The sequence below is a fragment of the Canis lupus genome, chromosome 21, assembly GCF_048164855.1.
Source record: "Canis lupus baileyi chromosome 21, mCanLup2.hap1, whole genome shotgun sequence".
NCBI classification, from domain to species: domain Eukaryota; kingdom Metazoa; phylum Chordata; class Mammalia; order Carnivora; family Canidae; genus Canis; species Canis lupus.
Genome location: NC_132858.1, coordinates 19,846,963 through 19,870,783, shown reverse-complemented (window position 1 = coordinate 19,870,783; position 23,821 = coordinate 19,846,963). Strand labels below are relative to the sequence as shown.

The window sequence follows — 23,821 nt, the reverse complement described above, 5'->3', positions numbered from 1 at the left end:
CTTTACTCTTGGATGGCTTCTTTTCTTTCCAGACACCACCCCACAACCTTGCTTACCTTGTATATTTCTTGCCCCAAATTTGGAACTGGCCATTCCTCCAAGAAACCCTGATTCTTGACATAAATTATATATAAATTGACATAAATTGTTGAATTGTTACTGCCTTTCGCCTTTTCCAGTCAACAGAATTTGGAAGTATGTTTTTTAAAGTGTAATTATTAGGGAGCAAAAGAATGCATTCATGTTGAGATTTCAAATTTAACATTCTACAAAAATGCTATCATATTTTAGATATGCCTACATAAAACCATCTTTGTTCCTTTTTTTTTTTTAGGGATACTATTATCTCTCCCCCACTGGGAAGAAAAAAACAATGCTCTGCTTAGCATGTGGACAATCCATGAGAGCAGAGAAGGGGCTGAAACAGTTGCTTCCAGGGCTGCCATTCCTCTGTGCCTCAGGCTCCAAGATCCAGAAACCATTCTCACGAGGGCCTTTCAAGGTCATCAGTGTGGCAGAGGTGTGTAATGATCTGAGCTCTGCTAATACGTGTGTGGCATCACTTTGGAAACTTTGATGCATTCATTATCTGCCTTGCACTCAAGTTCATCTCCACTCATCCAATTCATCTTCCTCTGATGCACCTTTACCATTCCACCTGCATTGATTTCCTCTTCCCCATTGTAATTTAAAATACATTGTCTATTAATAGTTCGATACACTCTTTGAAGTTAATTGGGCACTTCTGCGGCTTTAATCATCTACTGACACCTTCCACTGCTCTCTGTGTTGCTTTTAGATGAGGAAGCAACTGCAAATCTTTACTTAGTGGAGCAGCTTTTTTGCCTGTATTCACAAACTTCTTTATACTAGTATGGAACATTTCAGGGGGAACTTGACATGTTGTTAATGGCTCTTCAGGTTGGGTGCCTGAATGCATGCATCCATGTCTAATACTATTTATAGCTTATGGAGAAAAAGAATCTCTGCCACTTTTCTGTGATCTTAATTTAAAATGGCACCATTTAAAAAGTCCTCTCCTTCAAGTTTAGAGTAGGATGTCCTAAGGGGAGCTTACAAACCTGTATAAAAAGGAGTGATTCCTAAGAGGGATCTTTCAACTTGGTGCGCTCTCCAGGGCTTGCTCTCTCCACTTGCAGGTCTCTCTCCTCATTCCCCTAAACTGGATAAACAGTGCAGTGTGGGAGGGGTCTGGAGGGGACAGGAACAGTTGCAAGAAACATGGAGTGCAAATAGTAACTCTGAAGATGAAAAGTAGTCAGCCCTCTGAGGAAATCTGAAGGCAGTTGGCTTTGCTTTGGTGATGGTGGGGTTATGAGGTGGTGGTGAGCTAATTGGAAGAATCTCCAGTGTTACAACATCTCGGACAGAGTTTTTCACTCAAAGCAGCATCCTGAGTAGGGAATGGAAAGGGAAAAATGAAGTTTAGGGCTCACCACCCTCATTACCACCATGTAGATTAGGCCTGCACTTCTTTCCCTCCTCACTCATCAATATCTGCCACCACAGGATGGCATCATCCTCAAGTTAAAGATTAAGAGATTATCTGTAGTGCCAGCGTCCCATTACTTCAAGGCCAGACTTTCTCTGGCCCTGGCATCCTTCTCCCCCCCACTCTTGTCACAGAAAAGGCAAAGTAGAAAACAGAACGAGGCCAGGAACACAAGCCAGAGGCCTAAAGTCACGGAGAGACCTGTGACAGGGCTGGGAAGAGAACTGAGTTCTGACCCAACATTCTTCCCACGGTGGTATCCAATACCTACAGCATGCAAAGTGAGCATTTCAAAATTTAGATACCACACACATGTACAAGAGAAAAAGCTTGAGTAGACCTCTCAAGGTTTTTTTTTTTTTTTTTTTAATCAGGCTGATTTATCTTCTTGTGAGGCTGAGAAAACACTCAGTTATTATGAAGAACGTCTATTATCTTTACGGATGAAGACCTGCACGCGAGTTGTATCTCATAGTGGTACAGCAGCTTTGCACCAGAAGGCAGTGAAAATAATTGCATACAAAAATGGAGATGGATATCGAAATGGGAAGTTAATTGTGGCTGGAACATTCCCCACAGTAAGTGGCTATCACTTAAACGTTTCTTGCATCCTCCGAGGTAATGATAATAGTGATTCTTCTGACAAGAAAAAAGCGATGAGATTGAATGATAAATGTCCCAGGCCAGTTTCACCAATTTAGGCTGATGAGATCAAGATCTCTGTTTTCTTAAAGATATTCTTTTTTATTGTATTTCTTTGGATACAGACTTAGAAAAATGAAAAATCAGAATATGGTTTTTAGATTGGCTCCAGAGCAAAGGTACAAAAAAACCAGGGGGCAAACAAAGTTACCAGATTTCTCCACTTGTGTTATAGAGAGAATGCCTTTTTTCCCCCTTTCTTCCCCTTCTAGCTTCAAGTTGTGTGTCATCTAAATATCCTAAGAGATGCCACCTCACTTATCATTTGGAACACCTGAGCACTTATTTATTGACAGGTTGTTTTATTTCATTCTCAAATTGGAGAAGCAAGAGTTATGTTAGGAAGGAACAAGTGGTTTCTATCATAGAGGCTGCTCCTTGTAGTCACAGAAAGGAAGGAGAGTTCAAGAGGCCCAAACCCAGCTTTGTCCTTCCCTTGTTTGGTGATTATCTTGTCTATACATTCTGGCCAATACCTTTAAAAGCATATTTTATAAGCAACATTAAATTTGACATGGAGTTACCCTGGGGACTTCCTTGCAAAAACACACACATACACACCTATTTGTTCACTCCCCTTTTCAGTTGAATACAAATAGCCTAAGATATTGTTCAGTGAACTAAGCAAATCACAAAAGTTAGCAGGACCAAGATTCACTCTGAGCTCCACAGCTGGCTTCTGTAGTCTTGGACAACAAAGTTAACTTTCAGTCTGTCTGCAAAATGGAAGTAATAATACGTGTTAGTTTGGGTTTGAAAGTCAACTACTCATGTAGTTCATCAAGAGGAAGTGTTCCAATTTTATACCTTCTAAAGCAACAAAATTGAAAGTGGATCTCTAAATTGAACACGTCTTAAGAAATAAATACTCTGATGTTAAAATGTATTAACATACATCAGCTGCTGTGTTAAATTTTTGGAGCTAATTTTCACAGTTGGAGTGGACTAATTTTGTGAGATTATGTAGGACAATCCGATACCAAAAATTGTCTCTAATCAAAGATCAAGTCAGTAGTTATTTAGCTTTCTATTTTCCCAAATTAAAGGATTTTCTCAAATTTCTAAAATAATAAGCGCTTCACAATTGCTCCCAGCCCTAGCACTATTTCATCTCATCAGTTCTTTACAATTTGTGTTATTTAGCTTCTTACAGAATGCACAGAGCAACTTGGTCTCACCAGAGCAGCCTCCAAAGTATATACCAAAGATGGAACCACAGTCCTTTCCTTACGTGATTTGGTTTTATGGGCTCTAGATGAATCTTTTATCCAGAGAAACACTGAGAAACAAAAGAAAGAGACAGCCCCTGTTCAAGCAAAGGAGACAACTATTAAAAGTATGAAAGGTTGGTGATGACATTCTATGGGATTTAACTGATTCTACTTATTTTTCATCTTAAAAAAGTTAAATGTGATCCTGTGATTCAGTCACTCCTTCTAGAATTACAAAATCACAGGAAGCTGCTCCTGTGTGAGATTTTTGTATTATTTTTACCTTGCAGAATGATAAGAAAAAGTTTAAAAAAATAATGTAAATTTGGTTTCAGCACCCAAAAATAAATTGCCTCAAATGTATAAAATATGTTTAACAACTTAGCTACTTTATGTAACACGAGCAGCTTTTGTTTTTAAATTTAAAGCCAAAACCAACTGGAGACCAGTGAAGAAGGCGGGACTGGATCAATGCAAATCTCTTTCTATTATTTGAAGAGAAGGTGTCCTCTCTATAACTCCTGCCGGCCAGCTGTCCTTACCTGCCCCTGCCCATCTCCACTGTTCCTCTAAACTCCCAGAAGCACCAGGGAAAGCACTTGTATTGCAACTCCTAGCACACTGTATTATAATTATCTGTTTACATTTTTGTGTGTTTCATTAAACTATGTACAACTTGAGGGCAGGAACTGTGTCTCCAGCAACAGTTGGCTAAATAAAAATGAATCTTACAATAATAGTTCAGCAGAGTGATCTCAGCTCTCCACTGTTGTACTGAGAGTCGTGATTTAAAGATTAAGAACTTGGGTTTTGGAGCCAAAATACCAGGGTTCAGATCCTACCTCTATTCCTTACTACTATTCCTTCTTAGGCAAATTATTTAACCTCTTGTACCTCAGTTTCCTCATTTTACAAATTGCACACTGATAATCAGGTAAATGTATACTCATTTGGTCCTCATAGGTACGAATATGTGTTCATAAAAATATATATGAATAGGTGTTTATGTATAAATGCATATGTCACTTAGAATAGTGCCTGGCTGTTGTTTACTAAACATTCAATGAATATTAGCTGATGTTATTGGATATAATTGAGGAGGAAAAACTTGCTCTTCTTCCTGTGTGTCTCTTCTTTACTCTCACACTCTTATCACATTCACAACACTTCTGACACCTGATGTGTGTTTTTTCCCCCATACCAAGCAATTCTGCAACACCTGCTGGGTGTCCTACAATTTAACCCAACTCTGCCACTAACTCTCTGGTTTTAGCATCAGATCCCACAGGTTAAGAGCTTAGTTCTACAAGACTGCTCCTCACTGCATCCCCCACTTCAGATGTCCAGACCTGTGTTTCTGACAAACTGGCTTAAATGGGAAATTCCCTTGACTCCCTCCTTCAGTTTGATCAGTTTGCTAGAGTAACTCACAGAACTCAAGGAAACGGTCCACTTTACTGTCTCCTGGTTTATTTTAAAAGGATATGATGGATGATAGAGATGAACACACAGGTGGAAGAGATGACTAGGGCAAGGGATGTGGGAAGGGGCACCGAACTTCCATGCTCTCTAAGCCCACCACTCTCCTACCATCTCCATGTGTTCACCAACCTAGAGGGTCTCCAGATGCTGTACTTTTTGGGATTTTTATGGAGACCTCATCATGTAAGCATGATTGTTCACTAATTCCATTTCCAGCCTCTCTCCCTTCTCTGGAGAATGAGGGTAGGGTAGAAAATTCCAAGGTTCTAATCATGGCTTGGTCTTTCTAGTGACCAGACTTCATCCAAGAGTCTGTGAAAAGTCATCTCATTAGAAAACAAGATACTACTATCATCCAGGAAATTCCAAAGGATTTAGGGGCTCTGTGCCGGGAACCAGAGTCAAAAACAAAACATTAGAACAAAAGATGCTCCTAGTGCTCTTATCGCTTAGAAAATTACAAGAGTTTTAGAAATTCTCTGCCAGGAATGTGGGGCAGAGACCAATATATGCTTTTCTATTATTTCACAATGATATTATTTGTCCTGTTTTTTAAAAATAATTATGTGAATATTTAATGCCTAGCTAATCATTAAAGCATATAGTTTGGCCTTTACTTGTCATATTGAATATCTAATCTCCAGTTTCTGGAAGATTACAATTCAAAGGCCCTGCTTTCAAATTGCTATTTAAAACTTGACTGGAAGTAATGTTATTCACGCTGGAGCACTAAAAGGGTATCAGTATTCCTTCCCCTCTATATTCGAGAGGTTATCCTTGAATCAGGCTTGTCCATTAGCAGACGTGCCCTTTTTATTGAATTGTGACTTGTGCAATGCCATCAGTTTGCATTGAGGAACTTAAAAAAAAAAAAAAAAAAAACAGGCACCAGTCAGAAACTAAGTATCTAGGGAGATAGTGGTTAAGGGCAAAAGCTCTGGAGGTGTATGACCCAGGTTCTAATCCTGACTCTGCAGCTACCTAGCTATTTGATTAGACCTCAGTTACATTGTAAAAGAGAAATGGACCTAACTCAGAGTATCATTTTGAGACTTACCTGAGATAATGTGTGCAGAGGTCTTAGTGAAATGCCCAGCATGTTGTAAGTTCTCAATATTGTTCATTTCTATTATAGGATACTGTTTGCTACCTTACAGAGAACCCTCTTATGAAGACCCTGAAATAAATTTCTCTCAGATCTCAGAAAAGGTGTATCTTCTGAGGAATTTATCTTCTATGTGGGCCATGTGAATCTTGAAATTGTGTTTTGCTCTTTGCTTAGGCCACTAGAATGCTCAGAACCCAAACTGTGCTTTAACTCTAACAAATGAGAAGTATGGCTTTCATGTCCATTTAATAACAAAAATATTATCTGGCATTTTTAATGCTTGTCCAATTAAGTAGACCAAACACCATTTATTCTAAGCACTTTCTTTTTTTTTTCTTTTAATCTACCCAACAGCCGAATGAGATAGATACTACTCTTCACTTAAAAGATGAGGACCCTGAAGCAATTTATCTCAGGCTTTAATCTATTGCTGTACTTCTTTCCCCCTTTCCTTGATTTTCTTATCTTTTTATTTCATTCCTTTTCAGAGTAGATATTTTAGTGAGCCACCTCAGCTTTTTTTTTTAATAAGTATAAGAAAGGAATTTAAAAGTATATTTATAGATTAGTTTAAATTACTTGGTTGAATATGAAGCTTTAGATCATATTTATGTATTTGCATCTGATTTAGGCATTACCTGTTTAAATGAAGTCATTAATGAGAAAGGAAAAATTTTGAATGAACAAATAAATTCAGGAGGCAAATTTATTCATTAGTCATTGTGCAATGGTTAATGAACCATTTGTTTCCTAGAAAACCCAAGAATGAAAATGAAAACCAAATCAGTTCCAAAGTCTGTGATATCTGACAGTTTGGATGGTATAGACAAGTCTTTGCTCACTTTCATCCTCAGAAATCCCATTGCCATCTGGGTATCTTGCGGTGAACCATTTTTATCTCCAAAGGGTAAGTTTTTTGTTTTTGCTTGTTTCCAAGCAAGTGTATAATGGAGAGAGAAATAAATTTTATTTCACCATAGGAAAAGAATTAAATGTATATAATGTCAACATAATAACATCACATTTATGCAAAGAACAGGAGGTCCATCAATTAACATGTGCACAAGAATAGCTGTACTCTGATATTTGCACAGTTGCCTGTTTTTTCTTACTGGAATGGAGTATTCTGCATGGAAAAATGTCTAATTTAGTTGATAAAGAGATCCTTGGTCTATAAGACTGAGAATAATGGTATACATTAGAAAATAACAAATGAGTTTAATTCACACTGAAGACGACCTGTCTGCACATTTTCATTTTTAAGAATTGCACCCTTTAGGCAGTAGGTGGATGTTTAAAAAATGAATGGTTCCAAGCCAGGCTTTCATCACCTCCAAATAGTTTGTGGAAGTGGAAAATGAAATATGGCTATTGCATATGGTAAATCTATATAATAAAACAGCACTGTTCTTCTCCGCCCACCCCCACCCCCTCCCCGCCATTCCATAAAGAAATGCCTTAAGCCTTGTCATCTTTCAAATGAGGTTTCTTTTAATGACCCTTACCTTTTAATTACTTATTTCTAATTGAATCTATTTCTTGGAGCAGAAAGTTCTTTATAAATTATTGGCTTGCATGATAAATTACTGTTGATAACACATGCAAAATAAAATATTGTGTATTTTTTCTAGCTTTGCAGAAAGCAGAAAAATTAGAAAAACAGAACTGGCTGAAAAAGGACAAAATTTTGGCTGATTTAGACACCATGAAACACAAAATGAGACAGTTAAAAGGTCAGTATGAACTAAATCAAGTATCACCATGTTTAATTCTAAATGTAACCCCAATTTGCTGGAAGTTTTTTCCTACTATTAGATACCAGATGTTTGACTGAGTACTGTAAATATTGTGTCACAAAAGTCACTTGAGCAAGTCTAAAACCTAATAATATACCTTTCAGTACTGGTTTTATATTTGTAAATTTTATATTAAAGTGAGTATCACATGAATTATATGTAAATTTTAAAAATTAGGAGTGTCTGGGTCATATAACCCTCATATTGGGATTGAAACAGTCACTGAACTGACATTTTGTGGGTTTTGGAATTAGTCCTTAAACAAAACTTTCTGTCTATTCTTTGGGTATTGCTGGGGAATAAGTTTGGGTTTTTGTTTGTTTTATAATCTGAATGAGGAAGTACTAAATTTTTCAAAGGTCAATATCAATGTCTCAGAAGGGCTGCTTGGTGTTAGGCAGCATAAGATATGCTATTCATAGTCAAAGTGATCAATTGGCAATATTTGTTTTCTTCTTTCATTCTCTTTGTCACAGAATCTTAGGTTACAGATCTTATACTGTTCCTAGCACTTGAATACTCTCTCTCTTGGGGAGAAACAGTGTATTATGGTCTTTAGTCTAGAAAGGAATACATTTTAGGCTCTGTAACTGCCATGACAGGATTTCCAACTCGTAAGTATGTGCGCTCTCTTTTGTCAAAAGCATGTGAATTTTACTGCAATAAGCAACACAACTAGTTGTAAGTGCATTAGACAGAACTCTGGTTTGAAATAACTATTATTCAGTTCTTAGCAAAAGAATTCACGCATGAATATAATTACCTGGTCATGTGACTGTCATCCCTATGTTACATTATAAATTCTACAACCTTCTTACTTGCTCTGTGAATACTTGTAGAATGATTGAATTAAAGAATGAACAGAATATCAACCCAATGATTTTTCTAAGGTCTATTCCTGTTATCAAATTAAATCAATAAAAAGCAACATACTGAAAATAGCACCCAGCAGGGCTGCCTTTAGTGTATATTCTGACTTTAATATCATGTCTTCAGCTTTTTTATAATTAAGTATTAAAAAGGCATTTTTAATAAAAAAGCATTTAAAGTTCAGTTGATATCACCTATAATATCACTTTTGAAAACTATCTGGTCAGATGGTGCCCATTACGGAGGAATCCATTAATTAAATTTCTCTTAGAATTTAGTACTAGGATAGATCTCGTCTCTACTGACAGACTGTTATATTTTCTGCTGTTAAATGTAAATTCAATACACATAAAATACCTACTCTGAGGAAGAACTTTTCTAGTTGTTGGAGTTATGAAGATAAATAAGAACAAGTCAAAGTTCAGTTAACTGCAGTCCCTGTTGAATGATGAGCTTCTTGAGGATTGGATGAAAGAGGAGGTATAAATAGGGGCTAAGTAGATTATTTTCCATCATTATAGCCATTGGCGAATGCAACAAATGTTTATTAAGCATATACTATGTACAAACTACTGTGCTAAGCTGATTTTACATTTCATTTGTAAGTATGGTGATTGCTAGTACTAATCACAATACCAGTAATAACTTTATAGGGTTTTTATAATGAAACAATAAATGTCAAGTATTTACTGCATGCGTAGCACATAATAAATACTCAATAAGTATTAGAATAAGGGTTCCTGAGAAGGCAGCCCATTTTCTGACTTGGGATCCTAAAAACTGATCAATGAAATAAAGGCATGGCAGATGAGGCCAAAGTATCACCTTTCTTACATATAAAGGCAGTGCTGGAGCATTTTATTTAGTGTGAGAGCTAAATAGATTTTTCCAACTAAAACCTCAAATGAGGCAGACTTACCCTCCCAGGCATAGATAAGGCTGAAACAGGATGGAGAGACTTTTGGGGGAGCTGTCTGGATGAGATTTATAGTTTGAAAGAACAGCAAAGCACTCATGTTCTCTAGTTTTCCCTATTAATTATTAGCTGTTATCATTACTTCCCCAGATCTCATATGATATAAAATAGAATATATGGAGAATGTAATAAAAAAATAAAAAACAATTTAATCAATACATTTTTGCTCGATTTCATTTTGTATCCTTACCTACAAAAATAGTACTTTGTTATGAACATCTTTCCTTGAACCAAAACCTTTTGTGATGAATTTGTCTTTATGAAAATTATAGCGCAAATGCATTCATTTTTTTAAAAGACCATTAGAAGCAATTTGACAAAAAACAAATAATGCATAATGGTTTTGCTCTTTTCCTACATTCAAATCCTGGCTCTCAAGAGTGTAAATGATAAACTATTGCTGAGCTCTCTTTAGTTGAGCAAAGTTTTAGTGTTCTAAGGCACTATAAATAAAATATTTATGTGTCATAAATTAACGTTGTCTGGGTTTTATGAATAGAGTAGGCTAAAAACTATGTTTGCGTAAATTTGTGTCACGTATTTTTCTCGTACCACTGTGGTCTTCTCTAAAACGTGTAATCTAATGGCATTGCCACTGTAACTCATTGGCTGACTGATTCAATTATGTTTTCTCCACATCTATAAATTGCAGAGAATGCTTACTTATTAGGTACATAGACTTCTGGTTTCCCTGAAAAGTCATTGCTGCCATTTATTTTTATTGCTGGATCTATTTCCACCAACTTGAGCTTAAGGAGCGCAAATGCTTTATTCTCTGCAAATACTAAATTATTTTCAAAGAGTTTTGTTTGTAGTCATGAGCTGAAAATCTGTACACTAAGGCTCTCTTGGCAACAAAATTAGGTCTCAACTTCATGTTAGTATTTCTATTATTTTATCCACCTCAGTGTTACTTTAGCAAAGAAGCCTTCTCTGGCACTTCAGACCAGGGCAGTAACCCCTGTTAGTGCTTTTATATAGACTCTATACTTCTCTGGGACAGCACAGTTGTAATCAATTATTGGTGTAATCATTTCCTTGACATCTGCCTTCCCCCAACAAACTAGAGACAAGGACTAACTCTTGAACATGTTTGTATTTACATCGTCTAGCACAATGCCTGACTGATTGCTGGTGCTCAACATAAGTTTCTAGAGGGAACATGCAAAAGAAAGCATTACTTTTACTTAAAAAGTTTAGAGATCAGTATGAGACTCAGTGTGAGTTTATCTTCAACATGGGGAAAAACCAATTTCTTAAGTATGATTTTTAAATCTTTTATAACGATTTTAAGTGGACTAGTTGAAAGAATGTATACATTCAAATCAACACACTTATTAAATTATGCCTATTATTCTTTGGAGTACAGTATTCCAATAAATATTTTCTCTTACACAGCTTTTTAACAACCTAAAGGGCACAGCAGAGGTGTCAGAAACTAATCGTGCTTGCGGGTATTATTAGATAGAAAAAAAGGCCTGCTGTCTCTTGGGTTAATATTATTTTAGAAGTACTTAATCCCCAGGCTGCTAAGCTAATTGTTGGGGAAAGGCTTATTATTAGTGAAGAGAACAAAACATATGTTCCATGACTGGAAGAGATGATGGGCTATATAGGTCATGGTTTCTATTTGACTAAATTACCACTGAACCATATCGTGCAAGAGAGGCTGGGGCCAGTGTGGAAGTCAGCATGTTATCTTTCCTTTCCGTCTGTATAGTGAATATGCATATCCTGGCTATTTGAAGCCTCAAGCTCCCATATGAAGAGGCATTGTTAGATATTATTACCTTAGGCATCTTTGCTTTTATGATATATTTAGTATTTTAGCCTATGCTCCCAAGTGGAATGATTTATGCATAGAATGCCAAACCAATTTATTTGAAATCTGAAAGCCCATCTTCAGAAACAACATTACCAGGGACTTCTTTCCCCAGGGCGGCGAGTAGCAGCATGTCAGCCAGCCGCCATGGTTCCCAACAAAAGCCCTGTGCAGCCGGTGGTGGTGGAAGGAGGCTGGACTGAGCAGACTCAAGAGGAAATTAAACTCATGGAACTCATAAGACATACAGAGGTACTTTCTTCAGGACTCCAGACATTAAAGACTCTGCCTCTTTAATAAGGTTTTAAAAGCATAGTATTGAATTTTAAAATTATGCTATTAATATATCCTCAGCATCTGGTCAGTTATGACCACATAAGCATATGCCAAGCATTGAGTTGGCATTTGGAGAGTAGTTATCTAAAAGACAGCCAGCTCATATGAAAGTCTGTTTTGTTTGAATGGAGACCAGAAATTATGACCTTAGCAAAGAAGAGAAAAAGGCCCAGTGGATATGTACAAAGGTAATTATAATAAGTGTAGTCAAGTTGAGCCTTATGGCTTCATTGCTCATCACTCCTAAGGGTATGTCTCAATATGTAGAAAGAGCAAGGAGCAAAATACTAATTGCAATGGAGACATTCAGAAGTGAGGAATTCAAAAAGCAGTTTCACTCCAATTGGTTAATCAGTCAGGATTGCCAGACATAAAAAAGTCGAGAAGAGAAAGGTCAGCTGTTGAGAGAGGATTGGGGATAGAGACCAGGGAAAACTTTTCGCTTTGTGAAGTTTTTCATCAAAATGATATGTTCTTATTTAATAGGGTTTCTCAAATCGTGAAATGTGTTCAATCTATATCTTAGGCGTGTGCCCAAGTCAAGGTTACTAGAAAAAAGAAATTGACATTGCTAGAAATATGACTTCTTGCCAAGCTGAGCAGGATAAATCACTGACCAGGGAATGAATGCAAAGCATTGAACTAGGACATGCTTGAAGTAGGATGAAAAGCTGCCTGGCAGGGATCTGGCAAAGTATAAGGGTGGCTGCTGTATTTTAAAAGACAGAGAGTAAAGACTCAAACAACAGTCATGCACATTCCCTTAAGCATTTCTTGGTTAAAGAAAATGATGTTGTGATTCTAATCAAAAACTCATTTGTTAGATGCAGAGAAATTGCTCAGTAGGAGAAACACCACACAGAAATCCAAAAACACATCTCCATTCATCTCTCCAAATTATAAATGAAAGTTAAGTGTTTTGCCAAAAGAAGTGGCTTATTATTATTACTCTAATGGTTATTGTTGCCTTTGGTGACTCACAGAAGCGAGGGGAGTTTATAGAAGAGTCAGTGACAGGGGAGGGAAATATACTTCCTAAAATTTTTAAAGTGTAATTTGCAATTTTAAGTATTTCTGTTTTCATCACATTCTTCATGCACACACCTACCAGGAAGTTCTCTCACCGTGGTATTTTCTGGGCTTTTCTTACCAGGCGCACCTTTCTGCAGTTCAAGAACTGCAATCCAAGAGAAATTCTCCAGTTGAAACTAAAAGTATAGCACGCAGGCAGAGCAGCCTGTATAAGCAACCGAACACAAAACGAGTGTGGATTTATCTAAATGGAGGCTGTCCTGAAGATGGCACTTATGCTTGGGGCAAAACCATTTCAGAGGTAAATCCAGTGTGAAAGGAGATTGCATCATAGTCCTGGATTCAAATCCCAGCTCTGGTCTTTCTAGATTGTAAGGTCAGGCAAATCATTTTTCCTTTCTAAGCCTCATTTTCGCATCTGTAAAATGGAAATAATACTTTCCTCACAGGGTTGATATGATGATTAAATGAGCTTATATGTGCAAAAATGTAGAGCTCAGTGCTGTCTGACATGTATGTGAATTAGAATATGACACTTGGCCAGGAGACACCAATGATAATTACACTCACTGTAGCCAAAGAGTAAAATCTGAACTTCCAAAGAGTAAGGAGTTTTCCTGTTGTGTTTAAAACCTGGTTTGATCTCAAAAAACAAAACAAAAGAAAAAAAACGGATTCGCAAGAGTGATTTTTTTCCCCATTGGGAATTACTCACTAGATATGTTTTCTGTAGGGAAAACAATGTTCTTAAGAAAAATTATCAAATTCTTACTACCCAGAGTCCTGGAACTATGGCAAACTTTCCACTTTCCAAAGTTAAAACATTGACTAAGGAAATGATGAGTAGAAGTTCATTTATTTCTGTAATATCAAGGATATAGTTGGAGTGTCTGGGTAGATCAGTCGGTTAAGCCTCCGACTCTCCATTTCAGTTCAGGCCATGATCTCAGGGTTGTGAGATTGAGTCCAATGTCTGCTTGTCCCTCTTCCTCGTTCCTCTCCCTGCCTATGCCTTCTTCCTCTCTCTCTCTCTCTCTCTTTTTCTCTCAAATCAATTAGTCAATATAGTCCTAAAATTTGACATTTTGTCTTAGTCTTTACATAAAAACTTTAGGCAACTAACAAATGGATTTTGATAGACTTTTTAAAAGTCTCATCTTGTGGTAATATCTCAAATAATTGGCTTTTTTGGTTTCTGAAATATTTTCATATAATTTTTCTGGGCCAAGAGGAAGTCATATAAAAATGAGATGTTGGTTCAAGGGAAAGGCAAGATAGTGCAGTAGATTGACCGGGAGGAGTTCATGGAAGCTGACAAGGGTGCAGAGAGTAGGAGATGCACCTCAGAAAGAGTTCTAGGACTTTATCCCAGGGATTTTTTATGAATTTATGCAAAGATTGTTTGGTAAGAATATTTATCACAGGGTATTTATAGCAGAGATAAATTAGAAGTTAAATTTAAGCAGTCATCAATGGGATGTTGGTTAAATGAATTATAGTACATAGAATAGAATATTATGACTCAATTAAAACCAATTTTGGAAAGAATAATAACAGCGTTCCAGACTAAGTGAAGGAAGCATAACAAAGCATGTGGAGTTGGATTCTGTACATACACATGCATACACTTAGACTAAAAGATGAAATATTTTATTTCGAAAGTATTTATCAGATGATCTGATTGTTGGTGAGCTAATAAAGGTGGTATTTCTTTCTTGTGTACCTTTCTCTGTGTTCCATATGATGAATACAGATTGTAAGAAAACGGTGTTAGCTAAGGGATCTGACATTCCCCTCAGAAAAATACTAACAGCATGTGATAAAGGTCAAATTAGTAGTGCAGGCAGGAAGTTCAGTAGGAGTTCAAAGGAGGGGAACACTGCCCACCTGGGGTGATGGAGAAAGGCTCCACAGAGGAATCAATCAGGACCTCTGCTGAAACTTGAGAAATGGGTAAGATTCAATATCTTAATGCTTCAGAGAAAGCATTAATAAGGATGAGAGGCACTGAACACAAACGCATGGTTGTTAGCATTCATAAATCACATTACATAGATAGTGCTTGGACTCAGAAATAGGGAGAGATACATACTACTGGAGAGAGGGAGTTTAAAGCATCTGGTGGACCCCACACACTATCTGTACTAGTCTACTAATACAGCCTTTCTTAGGCTGCCACAACAAAGTATCACAGACTGGGGGCTTAAACAACAGACATTTACTTCTCACAGTCCTGGAGGCTGGAAAGGCCAAGATCAGGGTGGCAGCAGGGTTGGTTTCTGAAAAGGACTCTCCGGCTTGCAGATGGCTACCACGTCACGCTGTGTGTCCTCACCTAGCCTTTCCTCTGTGCATATGTGGAGAGAGAGATCTCCAGTGCCATGTCCTCTTCTAATAAGGCCGCAGTCCTGGGGCACCTGGGTGGCTCAGTGGTTGAGTGTCTGCCTTCAACTCAGGTCGTGATTCTGGGGTCCTGGGATTGAGTCCTATAGTGGGCTCCCTGTGGGAGCCTGCTTCTCCCTCTGCCTATGTCTCTGCCTCTCTTTCCGTGTCTCTCATGAATAAATAAATAAAATCTTAAAAAAAAAAATAAGGCCACAGTCCTGTCATATTAGTGCCCAACACTTAGGACCTCATTTAATCTTACTTACCTCCTTTAAGGACCTTTCTCCAAATACAAGCATATCAGGGAGTTCGGGCCTCACCCTATGAGTTTTGAGGAGGGCGTAATTCAGTCCATTATACTATCCCAGACTAAAGTGCTTGAGCAGCTATTTTTCTCTGAATAAGGTACCGGTGTGGAACAAGCAATGTGTTACGGAGATTAATGTGGTCTCTTATGTAGAAAGATACTTAAGAAATGTCTAGAAAGTTTCTGCACATTGTTTCTTCCTTCCGTTATTTATTTATTTTTTAATGTTCTTTCTGATATCTATCTTTTTCTTTCCTAATGCCATCTGTTTTTGTATTTGGGGACTTTCATGAGATCCTTTATGATCAATTAGAATGTATCCATTCAGGCTATCAGGCTATAAAGAATATGTCTGGACAGTGGACGGTGTGTGAAGCAAATAGACAACAGGAAGAGTAGGACTCACATTTCACTGGGGAGTCTGGCTAATACCAAAGAACCGCAGTTTCAATGGTGGGTACTTTTACCAGAGAAATGAGGAGCAGAACACATTTCAAAGTGCTTCACTCTACTTTCTGTAATAAAACCCCCAGATGGTATTTGAATCCCCTCTAATGCAGACTTTCTCTCTGCTTCTTTCACTGCTGTGGCTATTCTGGATGATTTAACCACATTCTTCCTACCCACTCTTTGAACATTGCTAGAGCAACTCTCATCTCCGACTGGTGCAGGCTCATCTGTCATCAGTGCACTAAGGCGGCTCCCTCTCCAGGGTTAGTGGCTCTTTCTCCAGGGCCAGCATCTTTCTCTGATTTATGACTGCCCAGCCCCTCCCTCTGTGGTCCTGAAACGTTTGTCTTCTCCCATCCCTGCAACATCTCTTGGATTCTACAGAATCTCAAAACCAGTGTGTTCTCTCTCAGCCAAACACAGTTCTGGATGCATAAGTGCAAGTCGAAAGAATAAGAAACAGGTCCTTCTGGTTTGTCCAGGCAAGTACCTCATGTCTGCAGGGAATATGCAATAGTTCTGTGATGCCCATGTGCCCTACCCTGAGAAGATGAGTCTATGAAAACTAAACTCAGGACATTGTTCCTTGATTATGAACTTTTGTTATTGCAAATAATAATATTAATAAATTTAAAAAAAATTTTAAATTATAAACATACAATTTAGATTGTCCACTTAGCTGAATAAGTTTAGATATGTTTGAAAAACTAGGAATTAAGAATGTCATTGAAGGTGGGAGCCTGGGCAGCCGGGGTGGCTCAGAGGTTTAGCACTGCCTGCAGCCCAGGGTCTGATCCTGGAGACCTGGGATTGAGTCCCACGTAGGGCTCCCTGCATGGAGCCTGCTTCTCCCTCTGCCTGCGTCTCTGCCTCTCTTTCTCTCTATGTCTCTCATGAATAAATAAATAAATAAATAAATAAATAAATAAATAAATAAAAAGACGGTAGGAGCCTGGGTGGTTCATCAGTTCGGCATCTGCCTTTAGCACAAGTCATGATCCCACAGTCCTGGGATCTAGTCGCATCAGGCTCCCTGCTCAGCACACAGCCTGCTTTTCCTCTACCTCTGCCAACTCCCTGCTTGCTCTCTCTCTCTCTCTGTCTCTCACTCTCTCTCTCATTCTTTTAAAAAATTTTAAAGAATGTCATTGGAGTTAATCAGCCGACTAGATATTTTAGTGAAAATGCCTTATTTTCACATTTATTTTTAAAAGAATTTTGTGTACTCATTAACTCTGCCTCATGTAGATAGATCTTTGTGAAAACCAAGTGAAATAGCTATATATTTAATTCATATTTTGCATTTACTGTATATTTTTTGTTAAATAACATTCATTTAGACATTTTAGTGGTAAAGTAGGGAAAAAATGTAAGAAAATTACCTTTGTGTAGGATCTTTTCATGCTACAGGAGTTTTCCCCATATATACCCATTCGTATTTCTAGGACAGTTCCTCATTCCTCCCAACCCAGATAGAAACCCAGTTGTTATACTTGCTGGCTGTCTTCAAGCAGAGGCAAAATAACTGCTCTGGACTGAATTGTGCCCCCACCCCCAAATTTTTATGCTGAAGCCCTAACCCCTTGTGTGACTATATTTAGAGAGATGGCTTTAGGAGACAATTAAAGTTAAAAGAGGTCATAAGAGTGGGGCCCTAACTTGATAGAATTTGTGGCCCTTATCAGAAGAGGAAATGAGAGGCCCCTCTTCTCACAGTGTGTGAACACAACAAAGATCCAGGAATGGAGCTGTCACTAGAAACTAAATCGGCCCTCCACCTTACTCTTGGATTTCCCTGCTTCCAGAACTGGGAGGAATAAATTTCTGCTGTATAAGCCATCTAGTCTGTGATATTTATTTTGGCAGCTTGAGCAGACTAGGACAGTGAATATTATTATGGAAAATATAGAAAAATCACAAGGAAAAATCATGTGAACCTACTGTAATATCTATGATTTTTTGACTATTTGAATAACATTTGTTCTGTTTTCCAGTTATATAAAAACATATAGTTGCTGTATTAAAATTAGGAAAAGAAAAAGCATCAAGAAGGAAATGAAAATTCTAGCACCCACAAATAACCAGTTATAATTTTAGTGGATATATTTCTATGGTTGCTAGATATGATTTTTTTTTTGCCATTGGGATCATAGCAGATCACATGGAATATGTGATTCTGCGATCTGCATTATTCACCTCACAAACTGTTGTAACTTTCCCCCCATATATTTAGCATTCTTCAACAAAAGAATTATTTGAATGGCATTGCAATCTTCTATCAAATGGACAGATTATTATTTATTCATTCAGTTTTCTATTGTTTTCCATTTCGATTATTTTAATTTTTGCTGCCATAAAGCATGCTGTAATGAATATATAAAATTATATTATATATACTATAATATATAATATATAAAATTATATTATGTAGTATATATAATATAATGTATATTAAACATTATATAATTATATATAATTATATATACATATACATTCATAAATCCTTTGCTATTTTTCTTTTTTTTTTCCTTTGCTATTTTTCTATTGGAAGTATTTTTCACACTGATACGAGTTTTCTTTTTTTAAAGCAATATGCCTATTACATGTAACTTTATCGGATTTATTTTAACAAATTTCCAATTTTCCATTGTGTCTTTGGGCTTTTTAATTTATGGAAATTAATTTATTTTAAAAGTTTGTTCTTTGCTTTTAAATGTTCTGATAGTATTTTACTATCTTGAGATCATATGAAGATTCATCAGATTTTCTTCACATTTTTTATAATTTTGTTTTTCTCTACTTTTTAAACTGTGTGAAACTCTTCTAGTGTAAAATTCGAATGAAGCCATCTCTCTGTCTTATTTGATGGCTTAAAATTATTATCTCAGCCCTACTTACTGACTAATCCCAGCTGAGTTGGAATACAAATGTTATAACATACTGAATTCTTATTAGCTTCTGCTCTTAAACAATATAATGTATCTAATACTTCTTGAATTATTATAGCTTTATGTTATATTTTAATATCTAATAGCAATTGCCTATTGTACTTTATTTTCAAATTTTACTTGAATATCCTTGCATGTTGATGCGTATAGATAAATTTTAGAATTACATTTCAACACCTGAAAATCATCCTTCAGGGGTTTTGAGTGTAATTGTATTAGGGTATTAATTAATTTCATAATAATCAACACCTTTTATGAGATTCAATCTTTACAGCCAGATTAAATTCTGTGGCATTGTTTTATATATATATGTGTGTGTGTATATATATTTTTTGTCCTTCAGTAAAATTCTTGTAAAATTTTGTAGTTTTTAAAAAAGATTTATTTAGGGGATCCCTGGGTGGCTCGGGGGTTTCACGCTTGCCTTTGGCCCAGGGCACGATCCTGGAGTCCCAGGATCGAGTCTGCTTCTCCCTCTGCCTGTGTCTCTGCCTCTCTCTCTCTATGTCTATCATAAATAAATAAAAATAAATCTAAAAAGAAAAGATATATTTATTTATTTTAGGGGGAGAGAGAGAGAGAGAGAGAGAGCATGCTTGGTGGGGCAGGGCAGGGGCAGAGGGAGAGGGAGAGAGAGAATCTCAAGCAGCCTCCTTGCTGAGTGGGGAGCCCCATGTGGAGCTTGAGCTCATGACCCTGAGGTCATGACTTGAGCTGAAATGAAGAGTTGGATCTTTAATCAACTGAGCCACCCAGGAGACCTGTATCTCATATTTTAAAATAATTGTCATTCTTAATTGGTTTTACTGTTAGGATAGATTTCCCCCCACTCTACTTTCTAAATGCCTATTTTTATGAACAACAACAAAAACAAAAATACCTATCAGTGTTTTATGATTTATTTTGTATTTGGACTCTTTATTAAACATTTTGTTTTTGCTTTTAATTCACATCAGTTTTCTAAGAATAAAGTCATATTAAGTTTAATGCTGATTTTGTTTGTTCCTTCAGATGAATTATTTCTCTTATTCTGATTTTAGGTTTTATTGCAGTGGTTATAGTCATAAAAATCAATGTTCTTTACAAAGGAAAATAGGAAAAAAAAAAAAACCCAGCATCTTTTGCCCTCATGAATAGCTAGAAAGTTGGAAGAATGCCTTGGTTTTTCTTTTCCTTGCCCATGTCCCTTTTTAGAGATGCTTTGCATTTCTTTTCTCTATGAAGACTTTAAAATTAATTCATTTATTTTCTGACCATTTTTTTTACACAGTTATATCATGTTCTAGTGGTCTCACTGCTTACCATTAGTCATTTCATATTATGACTTTCCCATAGAGAAGGAATTTCATTCATTCCTTAATAATCTGAAATGTATGTGGGTGATATGTCTTCTGAGCTTTTATATACATGAGGATATCTTTTGTTCCCTGTAACCAAAAGTAATAATTCAGCTGAATACAGAATTCTTATGTTAAAACCTTTTCTCCTAAAACCTTCATATTTTATTCCATTTTCTTGGCATTCATTTTTGCAGAAAACAGGTCTAAATATAACCGAATTTTCCCCTATGTCTGAAATTCATACTTTTCAACTCAGTTATATTTAAGTGTTAGTCATTTTTTCATTAACTTTGCCTTGTTCTGAGTTAGCCTATTTAATCTGAAGACATAGGTCTTTGGGACAGGAAAGCTTCCTTCAAGTTTTTGTTTTGATAGTTGCTTAAGTTTAATTTATTTTGAATTCTTCTCCAGTAACACCAATAATGTATAGGTTTAATATCTGATGTCTTGACATTCCAGATGTATAACTTTTCTCTCATAAAATTTATGTCTTATGCTCTTTCTATATCCTATGAGATTTTCTCAACTTAGTCCTCCCTAATACTGATTTGATTTTCTACAATACTCAGTCTGCTGTTTTTCTGCTTCCAAGACAGATTTTAATTCTACTATTCAGTCTTTTATTTCCTCGCCTTCTCTTCTCTTTTCATTTAGCTCTCTATTCATTGCAGTTTGAAACCCTGTTCCTTCTCTTACTAGCTGTATGACCTAGGTTAAGATATTAAATCTCTGTTCTCCAATTTTGTTATCACTAAAAGGGAGATAATAAGTCTTTCCATAGATTGAAATCAGATTGTCCTTGGAAACTTTTAGAAAAGTTTCTATCCTATAGAAATGTGCCAATAAATGTTAACTGCTATTATTGTCACCTTCATCATCATCATCATCATCATGGTCATCACGCCTGCCCACATCTCAGCGATACTTATTTCATTTAAACTGCTGTCACCTCATTTATGTGGTGTATGTGTGTATATTTACAGAAGTCATATTTTATAGAATTTTGAGAAAACCCAATACAGATGTATTCCTGCTGTATATCTTTTTCTAAATCATCACCTTGAGTACAGTATAAAATGTACAGCTCTTTATGTTGTAGAATACTTTCATAAGTCTCATGTTGTTGCTGTTGTTAATTTTTTATCTATACCTCCTTATATTTTTTTACTGATTCCAAAAGTTGCATTTAATATCATTTTCGAAAAGTCTTTTACCATTTCTTGATAAATCCCCGATATTTTTGTAAGTTTTGTTTTGTTTTTACATAGTTTTTTTCCTGTTGTTTTTTCTTTTTTTTCTTTCCTATATTTCCTTATAAAAGGAGAGATCTTTTGAGAGAAGACAGGATAGATTAGTTCCATTGGTTTCCCTAAATTTTGACTTGGGAGCTGTCAGGATCTGTTACTCCATCTTAAGTCACAGGGCTGGTTGATATGCACAGTATTGAGTCAAATTGCTGCTGACTGGCTGTTACCTAACATAACGGCTAGAGCTCCATTTGAGACCACTCTCCTGCTGCTCTTCTCTGACAATCTACAGAAGGGAATGTATTCTTGGGTAATTTCAGTTATTCAATTCGCTCATCCTTTGCTCAAAGTAGTGGGTGAAATCTGCACTCTCTCATTGCATTGTCTCATCACTGTCTTGACTTGCTTCACATTATTAATTCATTTTCCACATGGAAGGTGTCATTATGTGCTCAGTTCTTCCCCATGCCAGACTGCATTGTCATGAGTTGTAGCCCCTAAATAGATCTATATTTGGGGCTCGTGTGGACCTGACTTCTGAATTTTGGAGGAACAGGCATTTGGTATATATGAGAGGTAAAAGTCTTACAGGCAAGTGTAGAAACCTCTAATTTTCCTCCTCCTTGCTTTTATTATTCCATCATAAAGTCTTACTCACACTTTCATGGAACTGCCCTTAGGAGTCTGGCATGTTGACTCATCTTTCTAGTACTATGGACACTTTGCATCTGTACATGTATTTTTATGACTATTTCAAGGAAAATTGAGAGAAACTGAATAAAGCCTCTTGCAGAACAGTTTTCAAATTTTCCAAGTTAAAAAGGAAAAACAAAAGACTTTCTAATCATAGAATCAAAGAAGTCTTAGACCAAAACTTTGATTTTATAGTGGAAGAGACTCTTTTCATAGAGAAGCTGCCTGACTTGTCTGATCAGAGGGCGGAGGCCCAGGTCTCTCCATCTCTGGGTCAATGCTTTTGTCCTTGAGTTCCTTGCTTGTTGAAAAAACATTATTAGCTATGCTGATAAGTATAGATTCTCAAGCCATGGTCTTTCATATTTAGGCATTTCTGAAACAGCAAGAAGCCTTCTTCCACATGGAAATAAAGAGAACTTCAAGGAAAAATCCACTAAGAGCACTGAAGTTCCACTTTGGGGAACTTTTATATGCTCTTTTTCCCATCTCCTTGTACACCTCTTTCTAAAACCCACAAATAAAATAAATATTCAACTTGGGGTAATAATTGTCTTAAAGTAGTTGATTCTTTAAGACTTAATTATGTTGTGACATTTCACAATCCAATATGTCTGTCCTTTTGTGTTTTAGCTGCTGGATGACTGCACCTCTCGTCTTAAAATGGCCCACCCAGCCAGAACACTGTACACTCCAGATGGAGAACCAATTCACTCATGGGATGATGTAGAGCGAGACATGGTCATCTGTGTGTCCACAGGACACGGCTTTATAACCCAAAAGGGTAGGGTGACAGTCTCTTTTCTATCAAGTTTTTGAAGAATGAAAGCATTCAATCTTTTTTCAAAGAGCTTGCTTTTTGAATTTTATATCCTATCGTGATGCTTTTTAATAATTATCTTCCTCCACACTTTCCAACTCCATGTTATTAAAGTTAAACTTATATACTTCTGTGCTGGAAACTCACCATTGACATTGTTTGCTCTCAAGAATTCAATCAAAGTTCTGTTAGTCTTGAGCCTTCTCCAAGAGGCTTATTTGCAGAAATTCTAAATAGTCTCATTTGAAAGTATTCCCTTAGCATGAACCCTAAGGAAAGTGAGGCTCTATTGACTTCCTACTTTCAAGTTATTTAAAACTTAAGGGTTTATTAATAGCAACTATACAGTTTGTAGATTTCTCTTTTTAAAGTTTTATTTATTTATTTGAAAGACAGAGATAGAACTGAAGCATGGGAGAGGCAGAGGGAGAAGGACAAGCAGACACTGAGCAGGGAGCCCAATGCAGAGCTTGATCCCAGGACCCTGAGATCATGACCCAAGCCAAAGTCAGGCATTTAACTGAATGAGTCACCCAGGCACCCCTGCAGATTTCTTTTTCTAATAATATATAAATATATGCTTGTTTTAATATGTCATTATGTTTATTTTCTGCTAACTTTTTTTAGAAGTGGTAGAAATGGAAAAGAACATATTTGTTATTAAACCAATTCTTGCCCTTTATCCTCTTTGTTTGAGGACTTTAAAGCCCCTTTCTAGGGGATAGGTACACATTAAACAAAGACATAATTTTCAGGAATTCTGAAGAACATGATATCACTTTA

At 36.6% G+C, this 23,821-nt stretch overlaps 1 protein-coding gene across 26 annotated transcripts in view; it reads left to right on the top strand.

Annotated features, from left to right (window-relative positions):
• The window catches only part of DCDC1 (doublecortin domain containing 1), a 490,046-nt gene that overhangs the window by 424,965 nt on the left and 41,260 nt on the right, over positions 1-23,821 (top strand). For 25 of the 26 annotated variants that reach the window (XM_072790960.1, XM_072790959.1, XM_072790983.1 and 22 more), the window contains 8 exons: positions 335-520; positions 1,888-2,091; positions 3,359-3,560; positions 6,771-6,923; positions 7,648-7,749; positions 11,596-11,732; positions 12,970-13,149; positions 22,852-23,002. In XM_072790960.1, the coding sequence (XP_072647061.1) occupies positions 335-520; positions 1,888-2,091; positions 3,359-3,560; positions 6,771-6,923; positions 7,648-7,749; positions 11,596-11,732; positions 12,970-13,149; positions 22,852-23,002 (1,315 nt within the window). The remainder of the gene's footprint in view (positions 1-334; positions 521-1,887; positions 2,092-3,358; positions 3,561-6,770; positions 6,924-7,647; positions 7,750-11,595; positions 11,733-12,969; positions 13,150-22,851; positions 23,003-23,821) is intronic. The other variant, XM_072790978.1, reaches the window with a different exon arrangement.